General features: G+C 36.3%; 1 protein-coding gene across 1 annotated transcript in view; it reads left to right on the forward strand.

Moving 5' to 3' along the window:
- The window catches only part of KIF6 (kinesin family member 6), a 145,999-nt gene that overhangs the window by 47,963 nt on the left and 74,539 nt on the right, over positions 1 to 23,497 (forward strand). The window contains exons 10-13 of the mRNA XM_063290003.1: positions 2,234 to 2,337; positions 12,822 to 12,927; positions 14,208 to 14,349; positions 16,516 to 16,698. Coding sequence (XP_063146073.1) covers positions 2,234 to 2,337; positions 12,822 to 12,927; positions 14,208 to 14,349; positions 16,516 to 16,698 — 535 coding nt within the window. The remainder of the gene's footprint in view (positions 1 to 2,233; positions 2,338 to 12,821; positions 12,928 to 14,207; positions 14,350 to 16,515; positions 16,699 to 23,497) is intronic.

Below are 23,497 nucleotides of genomic sequence, written 5' to 3' on the forward strand. Positions count from 1 at the left end.
CATTATGAAAATCACTTAATGCAATTGTTCCCTCCCCTTATATTAAAAGAAAAAGAAATATATAAACTTCCTAATCAACTTTCTCCCCCAAAGACATTTAGTTAATTATTTCCTTCCTACCACTATCCTATACATTTCTGTCTACTATAATAGAAATCAAACTAAAAAGAACATATAAATTGTCTACTTTTATATTAATAGTACTATAACAGTCTTAAGCCTATTAACCCTAAAACCAAACTATTATTATGATACTTTATAAATCTTTACAAGTTGTTAAAAAAGAATAAAAACAAGAAAACCTTAAAAGCAATCCAATTAATCTTAATCCAAATCATTAAGAAAGAATAGAATGATATAAGCCTTAAAAGCAGTCCAAAAAAAAAGCTTAAATCTTTACCCCACTTCATAATATATCAGAGGATTTACATATCTCCATAATACACACAAGGCATGTTTCATAAAAAAGTCAAACAGCCCAACTGCCCCCCTTAGAAACTCAGACTTTTCAGCAAAAAACCTCCCACAGAGCAAAATCTCTTCTTTCCCATAACATTCCACCCGAAAAACAATTCTGTTTGTGATTTGCAATTCAGTCTGTTCTTTTAACTCCTTCAGCACCAGAATCTGGTCATCTGGCACAACAAAAGCTTCACTTTTGCTGTTGGTAGAAACATCTCCATCTTCACTAGAATCAACTTTTTCCACAACCTCCTCAGCCAGATGAAACATTTTAAAGCTGATATTTTCTACAGTGTCCTGGATATCTTGCATAATAGCTTGACAGGAATCAGAGAAAATCTGTTTGATCTCACAATGAAGCTCTGAGAATGTCTGCTTAAAATCCTCCATGTTATAGGCAGTAGATTATGACACCCCCTAGATACTTAACTGGCACAAGTAAGAGTTAATAGTAGATTTCCAGCAATGTTTGCAAAATTAAAAGTGATAAGGGGCAACTTCCCAGAGAAAGTAGCAACAGAAAGCTGATGATTCAAAACAGCAGATTCAATGTGTAGGGAAAAATCAAATTCTTCAAATTCAATACAAAAATAATAGCAGGGATGCACTTATTTATTCACAGTCCTCCTTAATATTTAAATAGGGAAACAAGCCAAAACTTTGAAAGATTTTTAAAATTAAAAAAAAAAAATGATAAGCACCAAGAGAGATGGCTTTTCCTTGCTGCAGAAAGCCTCTCTTGGGGTACATAAACTTAAAAAATATAAATTGGGTGATTTAGAAATGGGGTGGCTCAACTCAGTGTCCCTTTAAGGCTACATGGTGGTTTGGAAATGGTGACGTCCCAGTCTCCTGTCATCTCTTACCAGATTAGTGCTAACACTGTTTGCAATCTTCTGGCTGCGAGGCGATGTTCAGGAGTGCAATAGGGATGATTCCGAGCATTTTCTGTCGATGAAAATACTCTAGGGCTTCAGGAAAAGCCTGCCTGAGCCCATAAAAAGCCATGTTATCAGATCTGCCTGCAGAGCTCACAGGCACAGCTGTTCAGTTGGCCATGTCCCCACCGGAAGTTCGAAGCCAACGAAATCTTCCAATTAAGTATGTGCAAACTATATGGTTAATTTTGAATTTCTTGCATAAATTGCTTTTGAGAACAGTAACACTATGAACAATAGTATTATTGTTATTAAGAAGAAATTGTACCGTTATTATTAACAATATCTAAATATTCTCATTAATTTACAGAACAATCTAATACGGAATATTTTAAATCATTAATGTTAAGGAACAAGTTTGTTTTCACATTTTGAAGTTCTACAGTGCAGCTATATGCAATTTGACTTGAAAGTAAGCTTTTGTAGATTCAATAGAATTTTTTTCCAGATACATGTTCAAAAGATTGCCCCCTTAGAGAATAAAGATGGTGAAAACTTATTGCCCATAATCCAGAACTACATATGCTATGAATACAAATTCAAAGTGCTAAACCTGAAAATAATTGAATCTCAGTTGTCCAGTGTTTACTATCTCTGAAATGAGTTTCTCTTCCCCCAAATCATGCTTCTTCATTTTTCCAAAGCATACCATTATTTAAATTCACAGAACTATATCATTTCCATAAAAGAAGAAGAAAAAGATGTATGGATTCTTTTGCAAAATATATGCAAAATATAAAAATTAGCAGTTCGCTATAAATAGAAAAGAACATCACCTAACTTCTAGATCATATATTCATTATTAATCAATGTGATCCATTTTATATTTTCAGATGATTATGCGTCTGAAGAAGGAAATCCAGGAATTAAAAAATGAATTGGCCATGGTGACTGGTGATCAAAGACTTGAAGAACTCTCACAAGAAGAGCTGCTAGAGTATTGCTTGGTTTTCTTTATATTCTCTTATTATGAAATATTTTTTTTTTCATTTGCATAATAATCATGAACATCCTAGGATTAAGTTTCACATAATACTTCAGATTAAGATGTATGTTTTAAACTCATCAGAATGAATAGTGAATTTGCAGCAGTTGTAGTATTTTCACCTCTGCTTTATTAATTTTAAGGGAATGAGAAAGTTGTGAAATATACTTGGTATTTTACTGGTATCAGAGACAGTAGTCTTTGGCAGTACGTATGAATTTCTACCTAGACCCTTATCTGAGAAGTTGGGATGAATAGGTGAAGTGAGAGAATGGACTAATGATCCAACTGTTATATTCAGGTACATGAGAATAAGAAATTGATGGGAAACTGTTGAATGGGGTTGAACTATTAATGATTGAAATACCTAGGATGATGTGAGTAACCCTCAAGGATTTTGTTTTGTTTAGTTTAGTACTGAGTTTGGCCTATGAGATAACCAAAGTGAATTATACTTTCTTCTTCCAGAAAGTTTCTTTTGACACATTAGTACAGACTAATTGAAGAGAGGGTCAGTCCATACATAACTCAAAAAAGTATTTAGGAAATATCTGGCATTGAGAAATGCTGTGTTGCTAATTATTATCAACAAATTTCTTAGGCGCTAAAATGTTTTTACAATTTAAGACTGTAGAGACAGCATGATCAAAAATAACCTCAAATTTTCTGAATCTCATAATCTGAGCAATCTATAAATGCTATAGTTTGATTATTGTATTCAAGTCACTCATCTCTCTAATCTTTTCTATTATATTGGAAAACAGGGTTCATCAATTTATTATCTTTACTTGGATAATCTAGGTACAGAACTATGGATTATATTTAGCTGTGTCTGCTAAAGGAAAAGTTCACCACCACCAAGGATTCCTTCAACCTCCTTGCTGACCTCCACATATCTGTTCTGAAAAGGTGTGGAACCCATCAGAGCAGATTTGCAGAACAGAATAGGATGCAGGAGTAGAAGAGAAGAAGAGGTCCCTTTGAATAGAACTCTGTTAAACATTTGATGTATTGTTACTGTTTTGTTGGTAGAAAATCCAGAGAAGCAATTACATCCCTGTTAGTAGTTCTGAAGAGTATATTTCAGATTTAAAAATGCACCTGATTTTTCATTAATTCATTTTAAACAGTATAAAGTTAAGAAGAAAAGTACTTTTTTTTAAAAGTACTCATTTAAAGATAGGTTTTAGATTGACCAAGATAAAGACAGTACTTACTCTCCTCATGGGTGCAGTGTAATTTGGAAATGATAGATTTGGATTAGGTGATGAAGTTAAGACAAGATTTATTCAATAGTACACCAAGATTTACTTGGAAGAAATATCATCGGTTATCCTATTCAGTCATCACCAGGAACAGAATTCCCATGTTAAACTGAATTTTAATCATGTATATTCTGTCACTTCTTAAGATCTCCAAAAAGATCTGTACATTTTCTGGACAGTCTTTTCCTCTGACAAGCTGTTAGGAATTTTTTTTTCTATAGTTATCTTTTCTATTTTTAATCCATGTGGTTATTTAATAGAAATTAATGTTGCTACCGTTAGAACATTTATAAAATGAATATAAAATTAAGTGGTCAGAGTACTTGTTTGTATGATAAATGCTTGTCTAGCTTCTCATATGCATAGACACATGAACATACGTTATGACAGAGAAGAGGCTCAAAATTTTTTTAATGTCATATTAAAAAAACCGTAATTCTTTCATTATTTCACTATACTTCATATTGTAGTATATTGTTTTTTATTGATCTCATCTGAATTACTCTAATTGATTCTTGGTTATATATCTGGTAATCTAAATTGATATGTTGTAGTAGCTGACATCAGCCACACGTACAGTACATCTATAAGAAGACACAGTCAACCAGAGTAATACTACTTAATGAGTACAGAAGCAGTTATTCCCTTTAGGCAGCTGAAATTTATGGCACCAAAGGGTTATTGAAGTAACAAAGAAACTAGCAACTCACTTTGTAATGCTGTCATTCTTGATCAGAAGGTAGATAAACAACATACTGGCCTTCCATTGTCTTAAATCGGACATACGTGATCCTTCCAATTTCTTTTTATAAGGGACAATGCAAGAGCACATGTCTGACTTACTTGGACATTACCATTCCACCTTCAAAAACAATCAATGGCAAAGAATTATATCAAGCCAAGCTAAAGATTAATCTAGCATTTTTTATAGCAAGCTAAATAGATAATGGGTTGGAATACAGCTCTTATTTTCATGAGAAATTCCTTTTTTGAAAAAGCACCCAGATTCAAATATTTTTGCTGCTTCATATCCACCTCTGTTTGTACAGAAAATTGTTTAGCTTATCTATCCCCAAAGAGATTCGAAATTGGGCCAAGAAGCGACAGCAATCAAAATTCTGCTGTAAAGATTTCTACCATAGACTATGAAGTGTATCTTGCAAACAGAAGATACCAGTCTGTCAGAGGAAGAAAGTCTCAGTACAAATTACCTGAAGGCTAAGATTATTATATTTCAGAAGAAACTCTTGAAGTACTGTACATATAACTATGCTGGAATAAAACTGAACAAATTAAACTTTATAAATACCTCAGTGTAGTTTTGCAAGTTAACAGGTTCTTGGAGTAAAGAAATTAATTCAATCAAGAAATACCCAAAGATAGCAATTTTAAGGGGGTTTAAGAAGGGGGGGGATTACAGTATATTCCAGCAGCCTGAAAAGTCTTTAATGCCAAATTTATAATCTGTCTAATATATAGCTCAGAAATTTGTTCAGATAAAGACCCCTTGGAGATTGTATAATCTAAAATTTTAATAGACAACTTTTCCATGCCTTGTTGCATATCAAATACAGTGCTATGTTTTGAAGCAGGAATGGTTTCAATCAAGATCTAAGTACTGATTTGCTGTTTCAATTTTTGGTGCACACTAATTTTTCTTGACAGAAGTCTTTTGTTGGGCATGGAACATTTCAGTCACAATGGTGGAAACCTGCAGAAATTAGAGTTACAAAGTTATTTCCAGGATGTTGGATACAGTGATGTTATTCAAGGAAACTTAACTACTATTTGTGCAAATTGTAACTGCATCACATTTTTGTCTCATGTAGTTTAAGGAGCTAAATATACTCTCAGTATGATTCAAAGCATCAAGAATTTCTTAGAAACAACTAAGTTGAGTTCTGTTACTGGGAATTTAGCATTTAATCAGGAAGCAAGAATGTATGTGGAAAGGAAACAAGAATGAGTAGGAACTGGAGTTAGGTAGTTACCACAGAACGCTACCAATAAAAATGTGACTAACTCTGAAAGATAGGAGCAGCTGAAACAACAGAACACCTCTATCCAAGGACCATGGAAGTGGTCACAATTGGGTGATAGCAAAATTGTTTAGTAATATATATTTATTAATGTACCCATTTGAAAAAAAGCAGATTGAATAATAACATGTATCATCTCTGAATGAGATAGGACTGTATACTTAGAGGCTTCTGTATTACAGGGTTTTTAATGGTGGATTTAAATGGAATCTTTCTCATTTTATTCTTTATGAGGAACGTGCCAGAAGTCAAAGGGAGTGGACTTTTTTGTTTGGACAGAGTTGGTGTAAGTTCTTCTACCAGATGACCTTATTAGAAACTTGAATTTGCCCAGAAATTCAGGATTTCAAATCAAAACTACTATGTTCCATAGCACCCACGCTTCCAGAACCCATGCCATTTGGAACTCTTTACATGCTGGCTTAGCATTTTAGTTTATTAATATCTTTACCTTACTACTTTTATAATGCCAAAGTATTAAAAATAACCCAACAGACCAAACAAACATTTTATTACAATCCAAGATAAGATTATAAAAGTTAAAACAGCCAAATACAATCCAGGAATACAACAAAATTGGGTTTTTTTTTTTAATATAGTTTATGATTAATTGCTCTTCAATGCAAAACTAACCCTATAGACCAAAAATAATATACTCCCAGCATTAGTTTCTAAAAACTGAACCCTTAACATTAGTGGCATCTGCTAAATTAAATATCTGATTGGGTTTTATATAGTTTTAAATTTAAATAAATAAATGACTTGGAAGATAGCATGCTACAAGCTAAAGTACAGCTGCAAGCATAAGCTTTATTTTTGAGAATCCATCTGAGGCCACTAATACCCTATAAGCATTCTTATCTCCCCTTCGCAAAAAGGAAGCTGAAGTGGTAAAGAAAATTCAGGGAAATTAGTTTGCCTTCTGTGGAATAAGTATTGTTGGACCAGGGTTTCTCAACCAGGGTTCCATGGAACCCTAGGGTTCCACAAGAAGTCACTAGGGGTTCCCTGGGAGATCACGATTTATATAAAAAATTATTTCAAATGCGGGCAACTTCACATTCAAGAGGTAAGTTTCATTCTTTATTTTTAGTTTAAGAACACTGTTAATGCAGATACACAGGCCTACACCAGAAATGAATATAATAATTTTGTAACTTGTGGCCTATATTTGAGCCTGAATGTGCAGGGGTCCTCCAAGGCCTGAATAATATTTCAGAGGTTCCTCCAGGGTCAAAAGGTTGAGAAAGACTAACCATAACCCCCAAAACAGCCATTTTCTGTGTGCCCACAGTGTGCTATCAAAGTTCTTCATGTTCCTCTGACCTCGAAAAGGTTGGGGAGCTCTGCTCTGAGCCATGTAGGCAAAATGGAACCTGAAAATATAAATAGGAGGGCAGCTTTATATGTCCTAATATCTGTTGTTCACAAAGTTTTTCAAACCTTTGAAGATGGCTTTGGGAGGTTCTTGGTGTTGACAGGAGTAAGGGAAGAGAAGTGCAACCAATAGTTACAATACCATATCCTTTCAAGCTATTTAAAATATTTATTATTTGGCTTCTTCAGTACTTTAAATATGATCTGTTTCCAAAACTGAACTGAAACTTATATTCCTTGTAATATATATATATATATAAATATTAAAAAAAATTCCCTTCTCACCCCTATGGGTGGTATGTGTCTTCCTCAGCCTAGGGTCCTCTACCAGAGGCCTGGGTGTTTGAGGGTGCTGTGCAGTATCTTAGCTGTTCCTAGCACTGCACTCTTCTGGACTCTGATGTTCCTGGGATCTGTTGGAGCCACTCTCCCAGCTTGGGGGTCACAGCCCCGAGTGCCCCTACCCCCACTGGGACCTTCACTTTCCATATCCTCTCTAGTTCCTCCTTCAGGCCCTGGTACTTCTCCAGCTTCTCATACTCCTTCTTCCTGATGTTGCTGTCACTTGGCACCACTACATTTATCACCACTGCTGTCTTCTGGTCCTTGTCTATTACCATGATGTCTGGTTGATTGGCCAGTACCTGCCTGTCTGGATCTGGAGGTCCCACAGGATCTTAGCCCTGTCATTCTCTACAACTTTTTGTGGAATCTCCCATCTGGACTTGGGAGGGTCTAGCCCATACACCATGCAGATGTTCCTGTACACAATGCCAGCTACTTAGTTGTGCCGTTCAGTGTATGCTGTTCCTGCCTGCATCTTACATGCTGCCACTATGCGTTGGACTGTCTCTGAGGCCTCTCTGCACCTCGGGTCCTGTCTAGTGTGGTAGACTCCTGCTTCTACGGATCTGGTGCTTAGTGCCTGTTCTTGTGGTGCTATGATCAGTGCCTCAGTGCTGTCTTTTAGTCCAGTCCTTTCCAGCCACTGGTAGGATTTCCCAATGTCAGCCACCTCAGCTACCTGTTTATGGTACATCCCATGCAGGGTCTTGTCTTGCCATGGCACTTCCTGTGCTTTATCTTCCTTCCATGTCTGCTGCTGCCTCAGGCATTCTCTCAACAGCTCATCTTTAGGTGCCATCTTACTGATGTACTCCTGGATGCTCTGGGTCTCATCCAGGACAGTGGCTTGGACACTCACCAGACCCCACCCTCCCTCTTTCCACCTGGTATACAGTCTCTGGGTGTTGGACTTGGGGTGGAAGCCTCTGTACATTGTGAGGAGCTTCTGGGTCTTCACATCAGCAGCCTCCATACCCTCCTTTGGCCAGCTCATTATACTGGCAGGGTACTGATGACTGGTAAGGCATACATGTTGATGGTGTGGATCTTGTTCTTCCCATTGAGCTGGCTCTTTAGGACCTGTCTTAGCCTTTGGTGGTACTTGGTTGTTGCTGTCTTCCTTGCCTCCTCCTCATGGTTCCCATGTGTCTGTGGGATACCAAGGCATTTGTAGCTGGTCTGTATGTCTGCTATGTGGCCTGCTGTAGTTCCACCCCATCAGTCTTAACTACCTTCCCTCTCTTTACTACCATCTGGCCACACTTCTCCAGTCTGAATGACGTCCCAATGTCATTGTAGATCTGTGTCAGGTGGATTAGTGAGTCGATGTCTCGTTCACTCTTACCATACAGCTTGATGTCATCCATGTAGAGGAGGTGGCTGATGGTAGTTCCACTCTTGAACTTGTTTCCATATCCACTTCTTGTAGTAATCTGCCTGAGGGGGATCAAGCCCATGCAGAACCACAGTGGGGACAGTGCACCACCTTGGTATATGCCACACTTGATGACCACTTGTGCAAGCTGCCTTGAGTTGACTTCCAGTGTTGTCTTCCACAGTTCCATTGAGTTCTTGAGTAAGGTCCTGAGTGTCCTGTTGACTTTCTATAGTTCCAGGCATTCACAGATCCATGTATGCAGCTGGATAGCGTAGTGGTTAGAATGCTGCCTTTGGAGCAGGAGACGGGTTCAAATCCCAGCTGTACCTACCTTACCAGTAGGGGTTATTGGGCAAAGACCCCCTAACGCTTCACCTGCCTACCTCAAATATGAGAGTACCACAAACTAAGAGAGTCATACCGGCTCAGACATCCCCGGATTAACAAGGGCCATGTCAGATGTTGGGGAACCAGGACTATCTGACGATAAGTGGGCTACTGGAACAAACCATACATGGATGAGACAAGATAAATATAAATATAAGACACAACAGAGTGGCAGTACCTGGAACACTAGGCAGGGTTTGCCGAAGTATTTAATTCAAGGCATGAGAGCCTATCAATATTGTCCCACTCTTCAAACTTTGTCCATATATAGAAAGAAAATGGGAACAATACTGAAGACTCTGTAAAGCCAGAAGCAAAAGAAAATCCACCAAATTCCTAAATTGTCTTCATTATTTCCATAGCAGTTCAAAGGCACTTGGTTTGATACCTTGAATCACCCCAAATATTTGATTTAAAGATCTGATTCAAAAGAGAAATTCAGTTGAATCACTTTCAAGTTGAATCATCCATTTAAGTGTTTATGCTGTTCGTCATGTTCAGGACCATAGTGAGAGCCAGATGAAAAGCAGAATGAATAGTTTAATATGAAGACTAGAGAAAATATGTTCCTTGGATTGTAGGATTTAGCCATGGACTTAGTCTTTTAAAATTTTTTAGTTGTTATTATATAGCAGTACCTGGTGTGCTTAGTGGTATTACCATCATGATAAATAATTCAGTAAAATTTTGTTTGAATCTACAAACTTTTTACTATTTTCAAGAAATGATTAATTTTAATATTGCTGTAACTGCTGTTTGGCAAGAAAACAATTCCCAAGTAAAATAAATCATAGTATAATTCTGTACATTTCTAGTCAGAGTTATTATTATGTTCAACAGGATTTGCTTGCCAGATAGTGATTGACAAATTGCAATCTCAATTAGTAAAATTATGTATCATATTTACTGGCATTTCATAACCACTGTGTCCCTTTTCTTGGTTTTAGCATTAGCAACAGTGCCTAGAAATATTTTAATAAGCAAGAAAAACAACGTATCTCCTTACAGGTGTTTGTTGTTTATTGATGGATATTACAGGTTGTTTTCTTATGTCAGTTGGATTTTAGTCCTTCGTGTATCACTAATTCAGTTAGATCAGAAGTGATAGGGCTTATTCAAAAAGACAAGTCATTTATTTTTGAGTTCAAGTCTTCAAAAAGAAGACATTTTGAAAAGAGTATCTTACCTTTCTTGCTACAGTTGATTGAAGGCCCTTAAAAGCAAAGATTTTTTAGCAAGCAACCTGAAATATTTCCCTATCCATTCAGCAGATACTGAAAAATAATATTACAAAATGGCTTTTTTGCAGGCAATTATTTTTCTGTCTTTGACGTTTTCCTGATGTGTTAAGAAGGCTGTAGCTGATGTTAGTGGGGATGCGTACAGTGAACTTTGTACTCTATATGATACAATGTATCAGGGGTCTGTAGTAAAAAGGAAGAACAGCCATAAATGAATTATAGTTTACAAATAAGGTCAAAGTGAGGGCTTCCAAAATTCCTTCATGAGTTACAGCCTTTTTGCTTGCATCCTATATAATAGTGACTGTTTTAAGTATAATCTTCCTACATATGGAAAAAGCAATTTACTATTTTAAGTTACTTTAAAAAATATCTGGGTAAAATGTTTTATAAAATGTGATTTTTTAAATTAAAGTTTGTTGGACACAGTACAATAATATAGTAATGCAGGAGTGGTATCCATATGCTCTGTCCTGCAGGGGAGTGTGTGAGAGGTTAGTCAGATATTGAAGGCCACAATCTATCACATTAGCCATGTAGAAACACTACAGCCAAAGAGTTGTTCAAGCCAACCCATGGGTGCAAATCTAAAAAACTACTCTACTAGATACAAGAAGAGCCAGACTAGAAGAGTGGCCTTGGTATAGATGAAGTTCAGTATATCCAGTCATAGGCTGAGGTGAACATTGTCTTCATCAAATATCTTAGCCTCTGATACTGATACTTTATAAAGTTTCCAGCACAAGGCCTATTCCCAGGTCAATTATGCTCATTATGCTACTGCCTCCTGAAGAAGCCATCTGTCCCAGGGAGGCCAACCCGACAGTCTGATAGTCCTCCACAGTTCATGTGTTTCTCATTTGGCCCTACATTCATTTTCTAAAACATTAATATCAAATTTGGGGCCTTCTTCATTCTTACAAATAATTTTACACTATGGAGTATCTAATTTCCTATTGCTGTAATTTTTAAAATTTTTAAAATAAGTTCTGAAGTCAAAAACTGTAACTCTGTAGATGTTCTTATGGGTCTGACGGTGTTTTTCATATAATGTTATTCTATTTAGAGGAGGTATGCCATGTAGACCAAATCTCCACAGAGGGGATTTCTTCCCCACTCACTTACCAAACTAGTTCTCCACGGTCTCAGGCATTACTGTTTCTTTGTCTTAGCTCCTACAGAAGAGAAATAATTTATCTGTGATGTGCACCACATCAGAGAAAAGACCTTACTCCCGCACTAACAAAGGGCCATAGATCAGAGAAAAGCCACACTCCCTGCCAACCACTGAGAAAGGAAACCTCTTTATAACAGCAGGGGAAAGGCTTATCCAGTACCCTATTTAACTGATACGCATTGACTAGCTGAAGAGGTGTTGTGTGTTGCATAGGGTATATGTGAATATGGATTGTACGGTGATATTTACTTATTTATTTATTTATGCGTGTAGAGTACTTGCTAGGAATGTCAGTGGTCACTACTGGCATGTGTTGTGGTTCAAAGCAATTGACCCAGCAGAAAATAGACTAGATTGGTTTAAATAATGAGTTGTTTAAATAATTTGACTAACAAAAAATAAAGTTTTTGCTTTTTTCAAATGCATGTGTTTCTTGAGAAATTTTACATTCTATATTAGCCATCCTTACTATTAGGATGTCCTGGTTTGTACCTAAATAACCTGTTCTAAACAATAATTCTAAATCTTTAGGAATGTTTTCGATGTTCCAATAGAATTATATGTTATAGAAATCATCAAGGTATGCAAGACTATCAAGCAGGGTTACTTTCAAGTACTTAAAGATTCAATTCTGTGGACCATTTATTGTAAATAACTCTGATTGAACAAAATATAACTTCCTTTTGGTTAAACATACACTTGGTATATCATGTGTTCCTGAAGCAGAGTTGGAATTTATTGGATGGAACATTGCTATTTTAAAAATGTTATTCAATTTGATTTAAAAAAAATAACACCTCCCTTATTGTGCTGCTTGGACATAATCAGTAAATTTGCTTTCTGTGGGTTGGAACCAGATTTGTTTCCTGCAGATAGAAAGACTCTTTCCATCCACAATGGCTTTTGATCCAAAGAAATCCCAGTGATACACTGAAAAGTACAACTATTTTTGTTAAGTTACTTCCACCTCTACTTCCCATTGTCATCCTAAAAGTTTGCTCCAAAGGTCTAGAATCCCTAAGAACTGTAGCACCAGGTGAAAATTTGAAAATACTGTATTTCCTTCTGCCCATTTTGCTGGAATTCCACTTATAGAAGGTTCACAGTGGTGATAAACTAGCAGGACAGAATCCAGAGTTTAGTATTTATATTTGATTTGTTCTTCTGAAGATTTATATATTTTCTTAAAGGTAGCTCTTTATTTTGTGTTTTATCATGTATATTTAGATTAGATGAGCAAGTTAAAGAATTTTTGGAAGATACTGATCCTGAAAGCATGTTGGAAATTGGGGCTGATATGCGGAAGATCAAATACTGTTTCCGCCACTTAAAGGTATGTCGCATTGTGGTTTCAACACATTAACAAATGTGACATATATTTTGATTTATTAGGCAATTTTAAAAAAGAAGAGTAAGTGCATGCTCCTAATTAGAGCTTAATTAGTACACATATTAAATAAATTATGTTTTTCTTGCAGCAGTAATGTTGCCATGTGATGTTTGATATAGGAAACTATAGTCTATTTATCTAGGGATTTTTTTTTATCACATGCTCCTTTTTGCATTGACTTTGTCATGATATTTTTTAAAAAATTCCTGTTATGTCTAAAACAGTGAAATGTGGTTTGCTTGTATAATAATTAGTAGCTGAAAATAGGTGGAAACTGTAATTTAAAGAAAGTGCAGCATATTTATTCCTAAATTGCTGGGTATGCCTTCTTAAATAAACTATAATTTATTTAGCCAGGAACTTTATATCTAAAGCACTACATAATTAGCTCATGTCTTATTTTATATTACTGAATATTTTATAACTGTTCAATTATTTGCTTAATATTTGTAGCTTTATGAAACTGACAAAGAACATAATTGAGGCTCTGCAGTTGCCTGTATTAAGATAATGGAGAATGAAGGTGAAAAAAAACTGGGTTACGTAAAGAAGTACCCCCCCAAGTACCAAATAGAAAAAGGCAGTTGGGGGGAAAAATCGTGATAGGGAGTTTAATAAATTTGCTGGGGCTTATATGCCACTCTAAACAGAATTTAAAAGAGTTGTTAGCAAATAAAGTAATTTATAACTGTATTCTTCAACTGATGGTTGTAGCCTGAGTTGGATTCTTGTATGCTGTGATTTGATTATGTGCCATCAAGTCAGTGTTGACTCTTAGCAACTATGCAGAATACAAATATATGTTTTAAAAAATTAAGTAATGGGTTGAAAGGTAGATCTCATATTTGCAAATGTTAAAGCTACTGATTGAGGCCAAATCACAAAGATGTTAAAAAGGAGGAAAGAAGCAGAGGAAAGAACCTAGAGAAGAAGGAGCAGAGGAAAATTTAAGTTTAAGAAAGAGGAATTGGATTTTTGAGATGAAAGAGAGTCAGAATCTTAGAAAGAATGATTGCATAGTTGACCGAAGGAGAGGCTGTACATGAAAATTATTCTGAATTGATTAAAGGAGATGAAGCTCTTGAAGCTAGATGGTTCATAAGGGAAGTCTTTGTAGTGGCTTGACATGATAGCACTACAAGTTTGTGAAATCTCCTTGCAGAAAATGAAGAAATGAAGATTAACTAGTAATTAAAATAACCCCATTGTATTTAATTCAACAGAGACTGGTAAATGATGCAAAACTTCCTGGCAACCATTTACTTGCACCAGATACTCAGGGAGATAAAAGTGCTGGTACTGTAATTGGCAATGAAGAGTTAAGGAAACTGAAGGATCTTTTGCAGCAACGAGATAATGAAATCAGTATCCTTTCTGAAAGAACAATCTTTATTGGATAAAAATCTAGTTACAATTCCTGTGACAGACCTGCTTCTGTAAGAAGAATGGCTAGCTTTCATTCTGTTCTTTGCCACCTCAGGTCTCTTCCAGAATGTTAAACAATCCTCAAAAGCAGATTGGGGAGGGGGAAGGAGAGAAGAGGAGGAGTATACTTCATTAAAAAATGCTTTAAAATTCAACCTGTATAATATTAGCTTCATTATTTCTATTTAATATAAAGTGGAAAGGTTTCAATATTGTTAAGTGAATATAAGTCAAGTTGAATGGATCTGTTTTCAGTTACCATCTGCTCACTCTAGAACAGCTTGCCCCTTGAGGTCAGGATGACCCATGCCCTGTTATCACTCAGGAATGCAATTAGAACCGTTCTTTTCCACAAAGCCTTTGGAGAGGAAAGCAGTCTCTCACATGTTTCTGAAAATGTGAACATTTGTTTACTATTTATGTGCAGTTGTTTACTGGTTCACAATAAGATAACAGTGAATAGAGTTTTTGACATCATTCCAGTTGATTCAGTACTTTTTTTTGTTAATGTAATTTTTTTTTGTTAATGTAGAGTAGTTATTATTAAAGTTGTTGATAAGAATCAAAGGAGTAATTCACTCAGTAAGATCACAATTAGTCAGGTGAAGACAATTCTACAGATTAACAAATACTCTGAGCTAACCTCTCATGTAATTTGTTCTGTCTACCTTCAATAATGGTGGGTTCCTCCTGTACTCAGCTGCCTGGGCATTTGAAAATAAAGATAATTCACTCTTACAAGCACATGAAAGTTATAAAAAAAAGCTTCTAAACACTCCCAGTTAGAAATTCAACTGTGAGAAACATTATTAAGAAATGGAAGTTACACAGAACTCCTGAAATCAAGGCAAGATCTGGAAAACAAGAAAAATAATCTAGAACTGCTTGAAAACTGGTCAGATCCGCAAAACAGAACATGACTTGCTGTAAAGTTTAGCTGTCCCTGAAGCAGTTGTAGAGATCCACAGTACAATGTTGCTGATACCAGAATGAATCTGCATGGGAGAAGTGTCAGAAGGAAACCTTTTCTCCAACCTTACCACAAAAGTCATTGTCTAAAACATTTGATAAGCCTGAAATATTTGGAACAAAGTGCTTTGGACTGATGAAATGAAAATTGAATGGTTCAGCCACAGCCACAAAAGATACATTTCAAGAAAAATAGTGTAAAGCATTTGAAGAAAAGAACAATGTGCCAAACTATTAAACATAGAGATGGCTCTGTTATGCTTTTGGATTGTGTAACAGGAAATGGCACAAAATATACTGTGCAGATGGGAGGAAGAATGGATTCAACTAAATATCAATATATGTTAGAAGTTCCATGAACAGTAAGGATATTGAAGCTGAAAAGAGATTGGATATTTTAGCAAGACAATGATCTTAAACACATCTCCAAATTAACCATGAAGTAGTTAAACGAAAAGAAAGACTAAAGTTTTGGAATGGCCTTCACAGCCCCCAGAATTGAATATTACTGAAAATCTCTGGGAAGATCTTAAACATGGAGTGGAAGCAAGGAGACCTAAGAAATGTTCACAAGGAAGAGTGTGGAAAAAACCCCAAACCAAACATATCCAATTTCTTATTTATCCATAGAAGATTGGTTGAGATTCAAATATTTTAAAATTCTTTCACTTTTTGTTTTCAGTTTTATCCTATTTTGCGAAAGCATTTCATATTTTTCTTTATTTTTTCTTGTTCCATTTATAATGAACTGCTAATAGAGGTAAATGTACAGTTTGACTTTTCTCAAATATTAGATAATATTTTATTATAATTATAGAGGGGTTTTGTACCACCACCTATACAAAAATAACTCACAGCAGCACTAATCTTAGTTCTTCTCATGCTGTATCTGTTTGGAAATGTGGTTAGAACAAATACACTGATCTTAGCCAATAATCAACTTTAAAAAATAAATCTAGTCTGATCCTGTAAGCTAATGACATGACGACAGAAAAGTGGGGAATCAATAAGTAAATATAATAAAAGATACAAAATAATTATTCTTGTTCTGTGTAACCAGCAGTCTTTTTACATAAATATGTTTGTGCTAATTATTGTTCAAAAGACCTTAAAAACTTTCCTTAATGTAAATACTAGATATTTTAGTAAATATGTTAAAGAAGGAAAAAAAGAAAGCACAAGATGCCCTTCTTCAACTCAGTGCTTCATCCAAGGAAATCTCAGCCACAGAAAGTTCATTTCATCTGAAAAGTGTGGAAAATGAGCAGATGTTGCCTGTCATTTCGGAAACTAAATCTAGTTCTCACCCCAAGAGCCCAGGTCAGAGATACAATTTATCCTCAAACATTGAATTATTGCACAGCAGCCTTTGGAGGACTGTATACAGGGTGGAATAAGAAGAAGACTGAAAATAGCATTTCTGTATAAATTATTTGCTCATTTGTTTATATTGTGACTATACAAAAAATGTTGCCCAGTCTTCTTAGTGTCATAAATATCTTTCATATTGAAAGAAGCAGCATCCTGTGGAAAAAAATATAACTGAGAAATCTATCTGTGAAGTACACGGTCATCAGATAGGCATTTCAGTGTATAACATTCCAATTAATTTTGGCATCTGGACATCTCTGGAAATTGAAAAAAAAATTGCCATAGGCACTGTCACAAATAGCCAGTATACAGATCCACAGGGAGTAACAAAATGGCTTCATAAGTCATAAAAATCAGCCTTGAGGGACCTTGCATCTTGGTGAAGTTTCCTAAAAGGAGGCTTGTTAATGGCAAACTGGCCACTGCAAGAGGCCCCAGGCAAATCATAAAATTGTTGGTTTGAACATTGGGACAGCTAGTCATAAGATGTATCAGAGTATAAGGTATTTCCTGGGTCTCACCCCCAAATGCCAAACCACTTATTTACTTCTATAACACATTATAAAATACTGAAGGAACTAGAGACTTTTTACAGAAACCTTCTCAAATATAGACAGAAACCAGAACTACACACACACACAATGTGGGCCTGGGAGTATATCAAGAAAAGGAAGAGGGCAGGGTGGTAAGAGGTACTTGCTTTTTTAAAACAACAGAATATTTGTCCTGAATAAATTGAGAATAATTTAAAGTGATTGAGCCATGATGTCAAGAAGAAAACACATTTGTTTTTATATTGGTAGCCAGGGTTAAGTCTATAAAGATATTTTATGGTCTAAGATCAGCGATTAATAGTATGCAGTGCCAGGGTGACCATCACATCTCTAGTTGATTCTTGTGACACAACAAGAATTTTTGTAGAAATATGCCAGCATCTTGTGAGATGTTAGTATTCTCAGAAAATCTCAGGGTAAGACTGCTAAAATGTTGCAAGATAGGCATTCTTGCAAGATGTGGGGTGGGGTGCATCTCAAAGCAGTTGGTTAGTTTGGGAGAAGTGGGTAAGCTGCCTGGCATCCACAATTTCAATAATTTGGCACCACTCCCTAACATCTGTTGACTCATATTAGGGACCACACTGCTGAATGATATCATTGAAGCGCAGTCACGTATCATGTTATTTTTAAGTAAATTCAAAAGAATTAAGTTCACAAATTTCAGTTACTTTGGCAGCAAACTTTCTTTATTAATTAAAAGATTCATTTGTGCTATAAGACACAATCATCTGAAGATTTCTGGGTTTATTTTTCTCAGTACCAATACTTATTAATGAGCACAGTACAGCAATTTGTCCTAGGAGTAAAGATTTTACAGTAGTATTGATTCCTGGTTTCATTTTTAATTTAAATACAGTTGCCCAATGCAATTAGCATGCTTGAATAAATATAAGGTGCACAATATTGTAATGTATGTACAATTTTGATTACAAAAAGTATTGCCTTTTCTTGGAAGTTCAAATTTAGCTCTGTACAGCAATCTGCCACCTGTCTATTTTAAAGAAAGTTCTGTTGAGGTCAGTAGGACTTACCTTTCATTAAGTCCAAAAATATTCAAAAGGGTTTACTATTTGATAGAACATGAATGAACGAATGAATCTTTATTACAGTCAAAGGCCAGAAATAAAAAGTAGAACTGAGAACAGCTAAAAAGATCATTAAATTAAAATAGAATAATACAGGCAAGTGTAATAGTTGGAATAATAGTATATTAAAACTACAACTGTGGGAGACCTTCTCTGTATTACTAAAAAGTGTTATGTGATTGTCTTGATTGACCAAAGTGGAAGAAAAATTGAATAGCTCAGAAAAACCGCTGTTTTAAAACATCCATTACTCAGATCCTGTTTGTTTTAATAACCTAGGTCATGCATGAGTACAATGTTGAGAAACTTATTTGTATTGCACAGATGGTTGATTTAGCTTAAATTAAACTCTACAGATTCTAGTTATATTGTGTTAATACTTGCTTCTATGATGCATATGCCATGAAAAGTTATCTGGTAAAAATAAATAATTGCTACTGCTTTTGTGTATTGCTCTTGAGAGACACTGTGTGTTGTTATGGCTTTCTTTTCTCCTTTCTTCATTCTCTTCCTCATTCTCCAAAATCCAGAAGCTCTTCTCAGAAAATAATACAGGCAGGATCCCAACATTTTCCTCTTCTATTGCACTCTCATCACTGAATTTGGAAACATCCTTAATCAGGATTACCTACCTGTTTCTACCACAGTATTGATCAGAAATGCACTGTTTGGTTTTCTCTCTGGCAATTATTAATGTATGCAGTAAAAAGTAGAAAGATGCATTCAGTGATACCTCTGAGATGGCAGCTATTTTTTTTCTTCACATTCCTAGCTGATTTCTAGGTTGTTATATTTCTTGTACTGTACTGACAGAATATTAGGACTATTCAGTGTTATACAGATAGTGTATGTGTGTGCAGTATTTTAAACACAACAAGCTAGTTTATAAGAAGCCAATGAATGAATCTTCTGTATTTTTTGCTCTGTGGCAGAGCCCAATTTAGTTCATCTTTATATCTCCAGAAATAGGGTACGAATGTAAAGAAATGTTGAAAAATCAGTTGCCTTTAATTCAGTGACCCTTACTTTTGTGTTAAAGATACATGTGTTTAAGAAGGTTCCTTGGTCAAGTAGAATCACCTCATACTTGGAGAGCCAGTTTGGTCTAGTGGTTAAGGTTCTGGGCTAGAAACCAGGAGTCTGTGAGTTCTAGTCCTGCCCTAGGCATGAAAGCCAGCTGGGTGACCTTGGGACAGTCACGTTCTCTCAGCCCAACTCAGTGCAATGTAGACTAGGCTCCTCATGGTGCACCCTGGGCAACGTGACTTGTCATGGCTAAATAGTCTACACATCTGGCTGCTGGACCTCACAAGGATTTCTCAGCAAGAAAAAGCAGCATGAACACCGAACTGCTATGCCATAGGATTAAAAAAAACAAAAAACCTCATACTTCATTATTGGTAGATATTATGGGTTTAATAAAATAAATATCTTAAAACTATGCCAGAAATATAGAACTCCTATATAGAATTGTATGATGTGCAAATATTATACCCAGGGATATCTATATTTTCTGTATTTCACTTACACAATATCAGTTTACAAGCAAGGAGAAATTTCCCATACATGATTAAATATAACAAATATAATAAACCAACAGCAATTACAACAATAACATAAAAAAAACTAAACATAAGAAAAAGAAATTAATAAAAAAAGATAAAGGAAATTCTATGTAAAATCAGCATAAAAATTAATTCAGTCCTTAAACTTAGCATTGTTGTTGTTTATTCGTTTAGTCGCTTCCGACTCTTCGTGACTTCATGGACCAGCCCACGCCAGAGCTTCCTGTCGGTCATCAGCACCCCCAGCTCCCCCAGGGACGAGTCCGTCACCTCTAGAATATCATCCATCCATCTTGCCCTTGGTCGGCCCCTCTTCCTTTTACCCTCCACTCTCCCTAGCATCAGCATCTTCTCCAGGCTGTCCTGTCTTCTCATTATGTGGCCAAAGTATTTCAGTTTTGCCTTTAATATCGTTCCCTCAAGTGAGCTGTCTGGCTTTATTTCCTGGAGTATGGACTGGTTTGATCTCCTTGCAGTCCAAGGCACTCTCAGAATTTTCCTCCAACACCACAGTTCCAAAGCATCGATCTTCCTTCTCTCAGCCTTCCTTATGGTCCAGCTCTCGCAGCCATATGTTACTACAGGGAACACCATTGCTTTAACTATGCGGGCCTTTGTCGTCAGTGTGATGTCTCTGCTCTTAACTATTTTATCGAGATTGGTCATTGCTCTTCTCCCAAGGATTAAGCGTCTTCTGATTCCCTGACTGCAGTCAGCATCTGCAGTAATCTTCGCACCTAGAAATACAAAGTCTTTCACTGCTTCTACATTTTCTCCCTCTATTTGCCAGTTATCGATCAAGCTGGTTGCCATAATCTTGCATGCTATATGCCAGCAAATTTGGAAAACACAAGAATGGCCATCAGATTGGAAAAAATCAACTTATATCCCCATACCAAAAAAGGGAAACACTAAAGAATGTTCAAACTATCGAACAGTGGCACTCATTTCACATGCCAGTAAGTTAATGCTCAAGATCCTGCAAGGTAGACTTCAGCAATTCATGGAGCGAGAATTGCCAGATGTACAAGCTGGGTTTAGAAAAGGCAGAGGAACTAGGGACCAAATTGCCAATATCCGCTGGATAATGGAAAAAGCCAGGGAGTTTCAGAAAAACATCTATTTCTGTTTTATTGACTATTCTAAAGCCTTTGACTGTGTGGACCATAACAAATTGTGGTAAGTTCTTAGTGGTATGGGGATACCAAGTCATCTTGTCTGCCTCCTGAAGAATCTGTACAACGACCAAGTAGCAACAGTAAGAACAGACCATGGAACAACGGACTGGTTTAAGATTGGGAAAGGAGTATGGCAGGGCTGTATACTCTCACCCTACCTATTCAACTTGTATGCAGAACACATCATGCGACATGCTGGGCTTGAGGAATCCAAGGCTGGAGTTAAAATTGCTGGAAGAAACATTAACCATCTCAGATATGCAGATGATACCACTTTGATGGCTGAAAGTGAAGAAGAACTGAGGAGCCTTATGATGAAGGTGAAAGAAGAAAGTGCAAAAACTGGCTTGCAGCTAACCTCAAAAAAACCAAGATTATGGCAACCAGCTGGATTGATAACTGGCAAATAGAGGGAGAAAATGTAGAAGCAGTGAAAGACTTTGTATTTCTAGGTGCGAAGATTACTGCAGATGCTGACTGCAGTCAGGAAATCAGAAGACGCTTAATCCTTGGGAGAAGAGCAGTGACAAATCTCGATAAAATAGTCAAGAAAAGAGACCTCACACTGACAACAAAGGTCCACATAGTTAAAGCAATGGTGTTCCCCGTAGTAACATATGGCTGCGAGAGCTGGACCATAAGGAAGGCTGAGAGAAGGAAGATCGATGCTTTTGAACTGTGGTGTTGGAGGAAAATTGTGAGAGTGCCTTGGACTGCAAGAAGATCAAACCAGTCCATCCTCCAGGAAATAAAGCCAGACTGCTCACTTGAAGGAATGATATTAAAGGCAAAACTGAAATAGTTTGGCCACATAATGAGAAGCCAGGACACCCTGGAGAAGATGCTGATGCTAGGGAGAGTGGAGGGCAAAAGGAAGAGTGGCCGACCAAGGGCAAGGTGGATGGATGATATTCTAGAGGTGACGGACTCGTCCCTGGGGGAGCTGGGGGTGTTGACGACTGACAGGAAGCTCTGTCGTGGGCTGGTCCATGAAGTCATGAAGAGTCGGAAGTGACTAAACAAATAAACAAACAAAAGTTCCTTCAAAGCCCTAGGATATAATTAATATGGCCCTGGAATTTTGAGTTCATTAAAATCACAAACCTCCTTCAATGTATTGCTGAAATTTTTGGTGGATGTTCCATCCCATAAGGATTAATATTACTGAAATGTTATTACAGTCTGTCTCAAGACATAAACATTAGGAACATTAAAATATCAGTAGGGGAAAAACATTTTTTTAAGACAGTTGAATACTTCTGATAGGCCAGTTGAAATGTTACCAAATGGTGTTCTATGTAGTAGTGCATCAGATGTGCAAATGGTAACCTCTAATTAATTATACCCAAAGGGAATCTTTGTACCAGAATCCACACTCCAAAAATGAGCAGGCTTGGACAATTTTTTACTGAATTAATATTTTTTTCTTAAAAATTAATTGCCTATAAAAGAAGGTATTTAATTTATAACTCATTCCCCATCTGAATATAACAGCCATTCTATCTCACAGGCAGAAGCCATCCTCACACATGTAAGTATACAAGTATATAGACACACAGTACTCACACCCCTCATCTCTTCTGACAGAAACAACAAAAAAGAAGAAACACAATGGAAATGAGTAAAGGGAATGAGTGCACTGTAGGCATTATAAAAAAGGTCAAAATTCACTAGGCAAACAGCAGGAATGAACTCCTCCCCTTCCAAGTTCTACTTTCAGAAAATATAAATGACAATTTTCAGATAATTTGGAGCAGAATAGCTTCCTATAAGGTAACTGGTAATTCAAAGCAGAATATATGTACAATAATTTGTTAAGATTTTATGTGTGTTTCTCATTTTTGATACAACATTAAAAATGTTTTTGTTTGGATGTGGTAGCATCATTGGGTGGGGCTCATGAAGTTTTTGTGGCTTTGACTTCAGATTTTGCTTGGTATCTGTTCCTATTAGTTTCTGCCAAGCCTGACATGCTTTAATCCAACTCAGCTTTCCTCTCTGTACCTACTAATTTGGGGGCTTTTAAAGTCTGTGTCCATGTGCATGAAGTCATTGCTAGAGATTCTAAAACTGGCCAAGACAGCCTATTCTTATTCTTGTTTACTCTGAAGTAAGATTATGCTGTAAGTCAAAGATAGGGTTTTATTTCTGTCAGTAAGGTTTCTATAATAACTTTCTAAGGTTCCCCCTTCTGTACTCCTGTTATTTTGACTGTAATATAATAGTATTCCTGAGCCATTGAAGAATTAATTGGAAAGAAATTACCTGTAGTTGCCAGAGTTCTACTCCAGAAGTGTAAATTATTTGACCCATAGAGTAATCTAGAACCAACTAAAGTGCTTGAATTGAGTAATTTTGAGAGA

This window comes from Candoia aspera, chromosome 1, assembly GCF_035149785.1.
Source record: "Candoia aspera isolate rCanAsp1 chromosome 1, rCanAsp1.hap2, whole genome shotgun sequence".
NCBI classification, from domain to species: Eukaryota; Metazoa; Chordata; class Lepidosauria; order Squamata; family Boidae; genus Candoia; species Candoia aspera.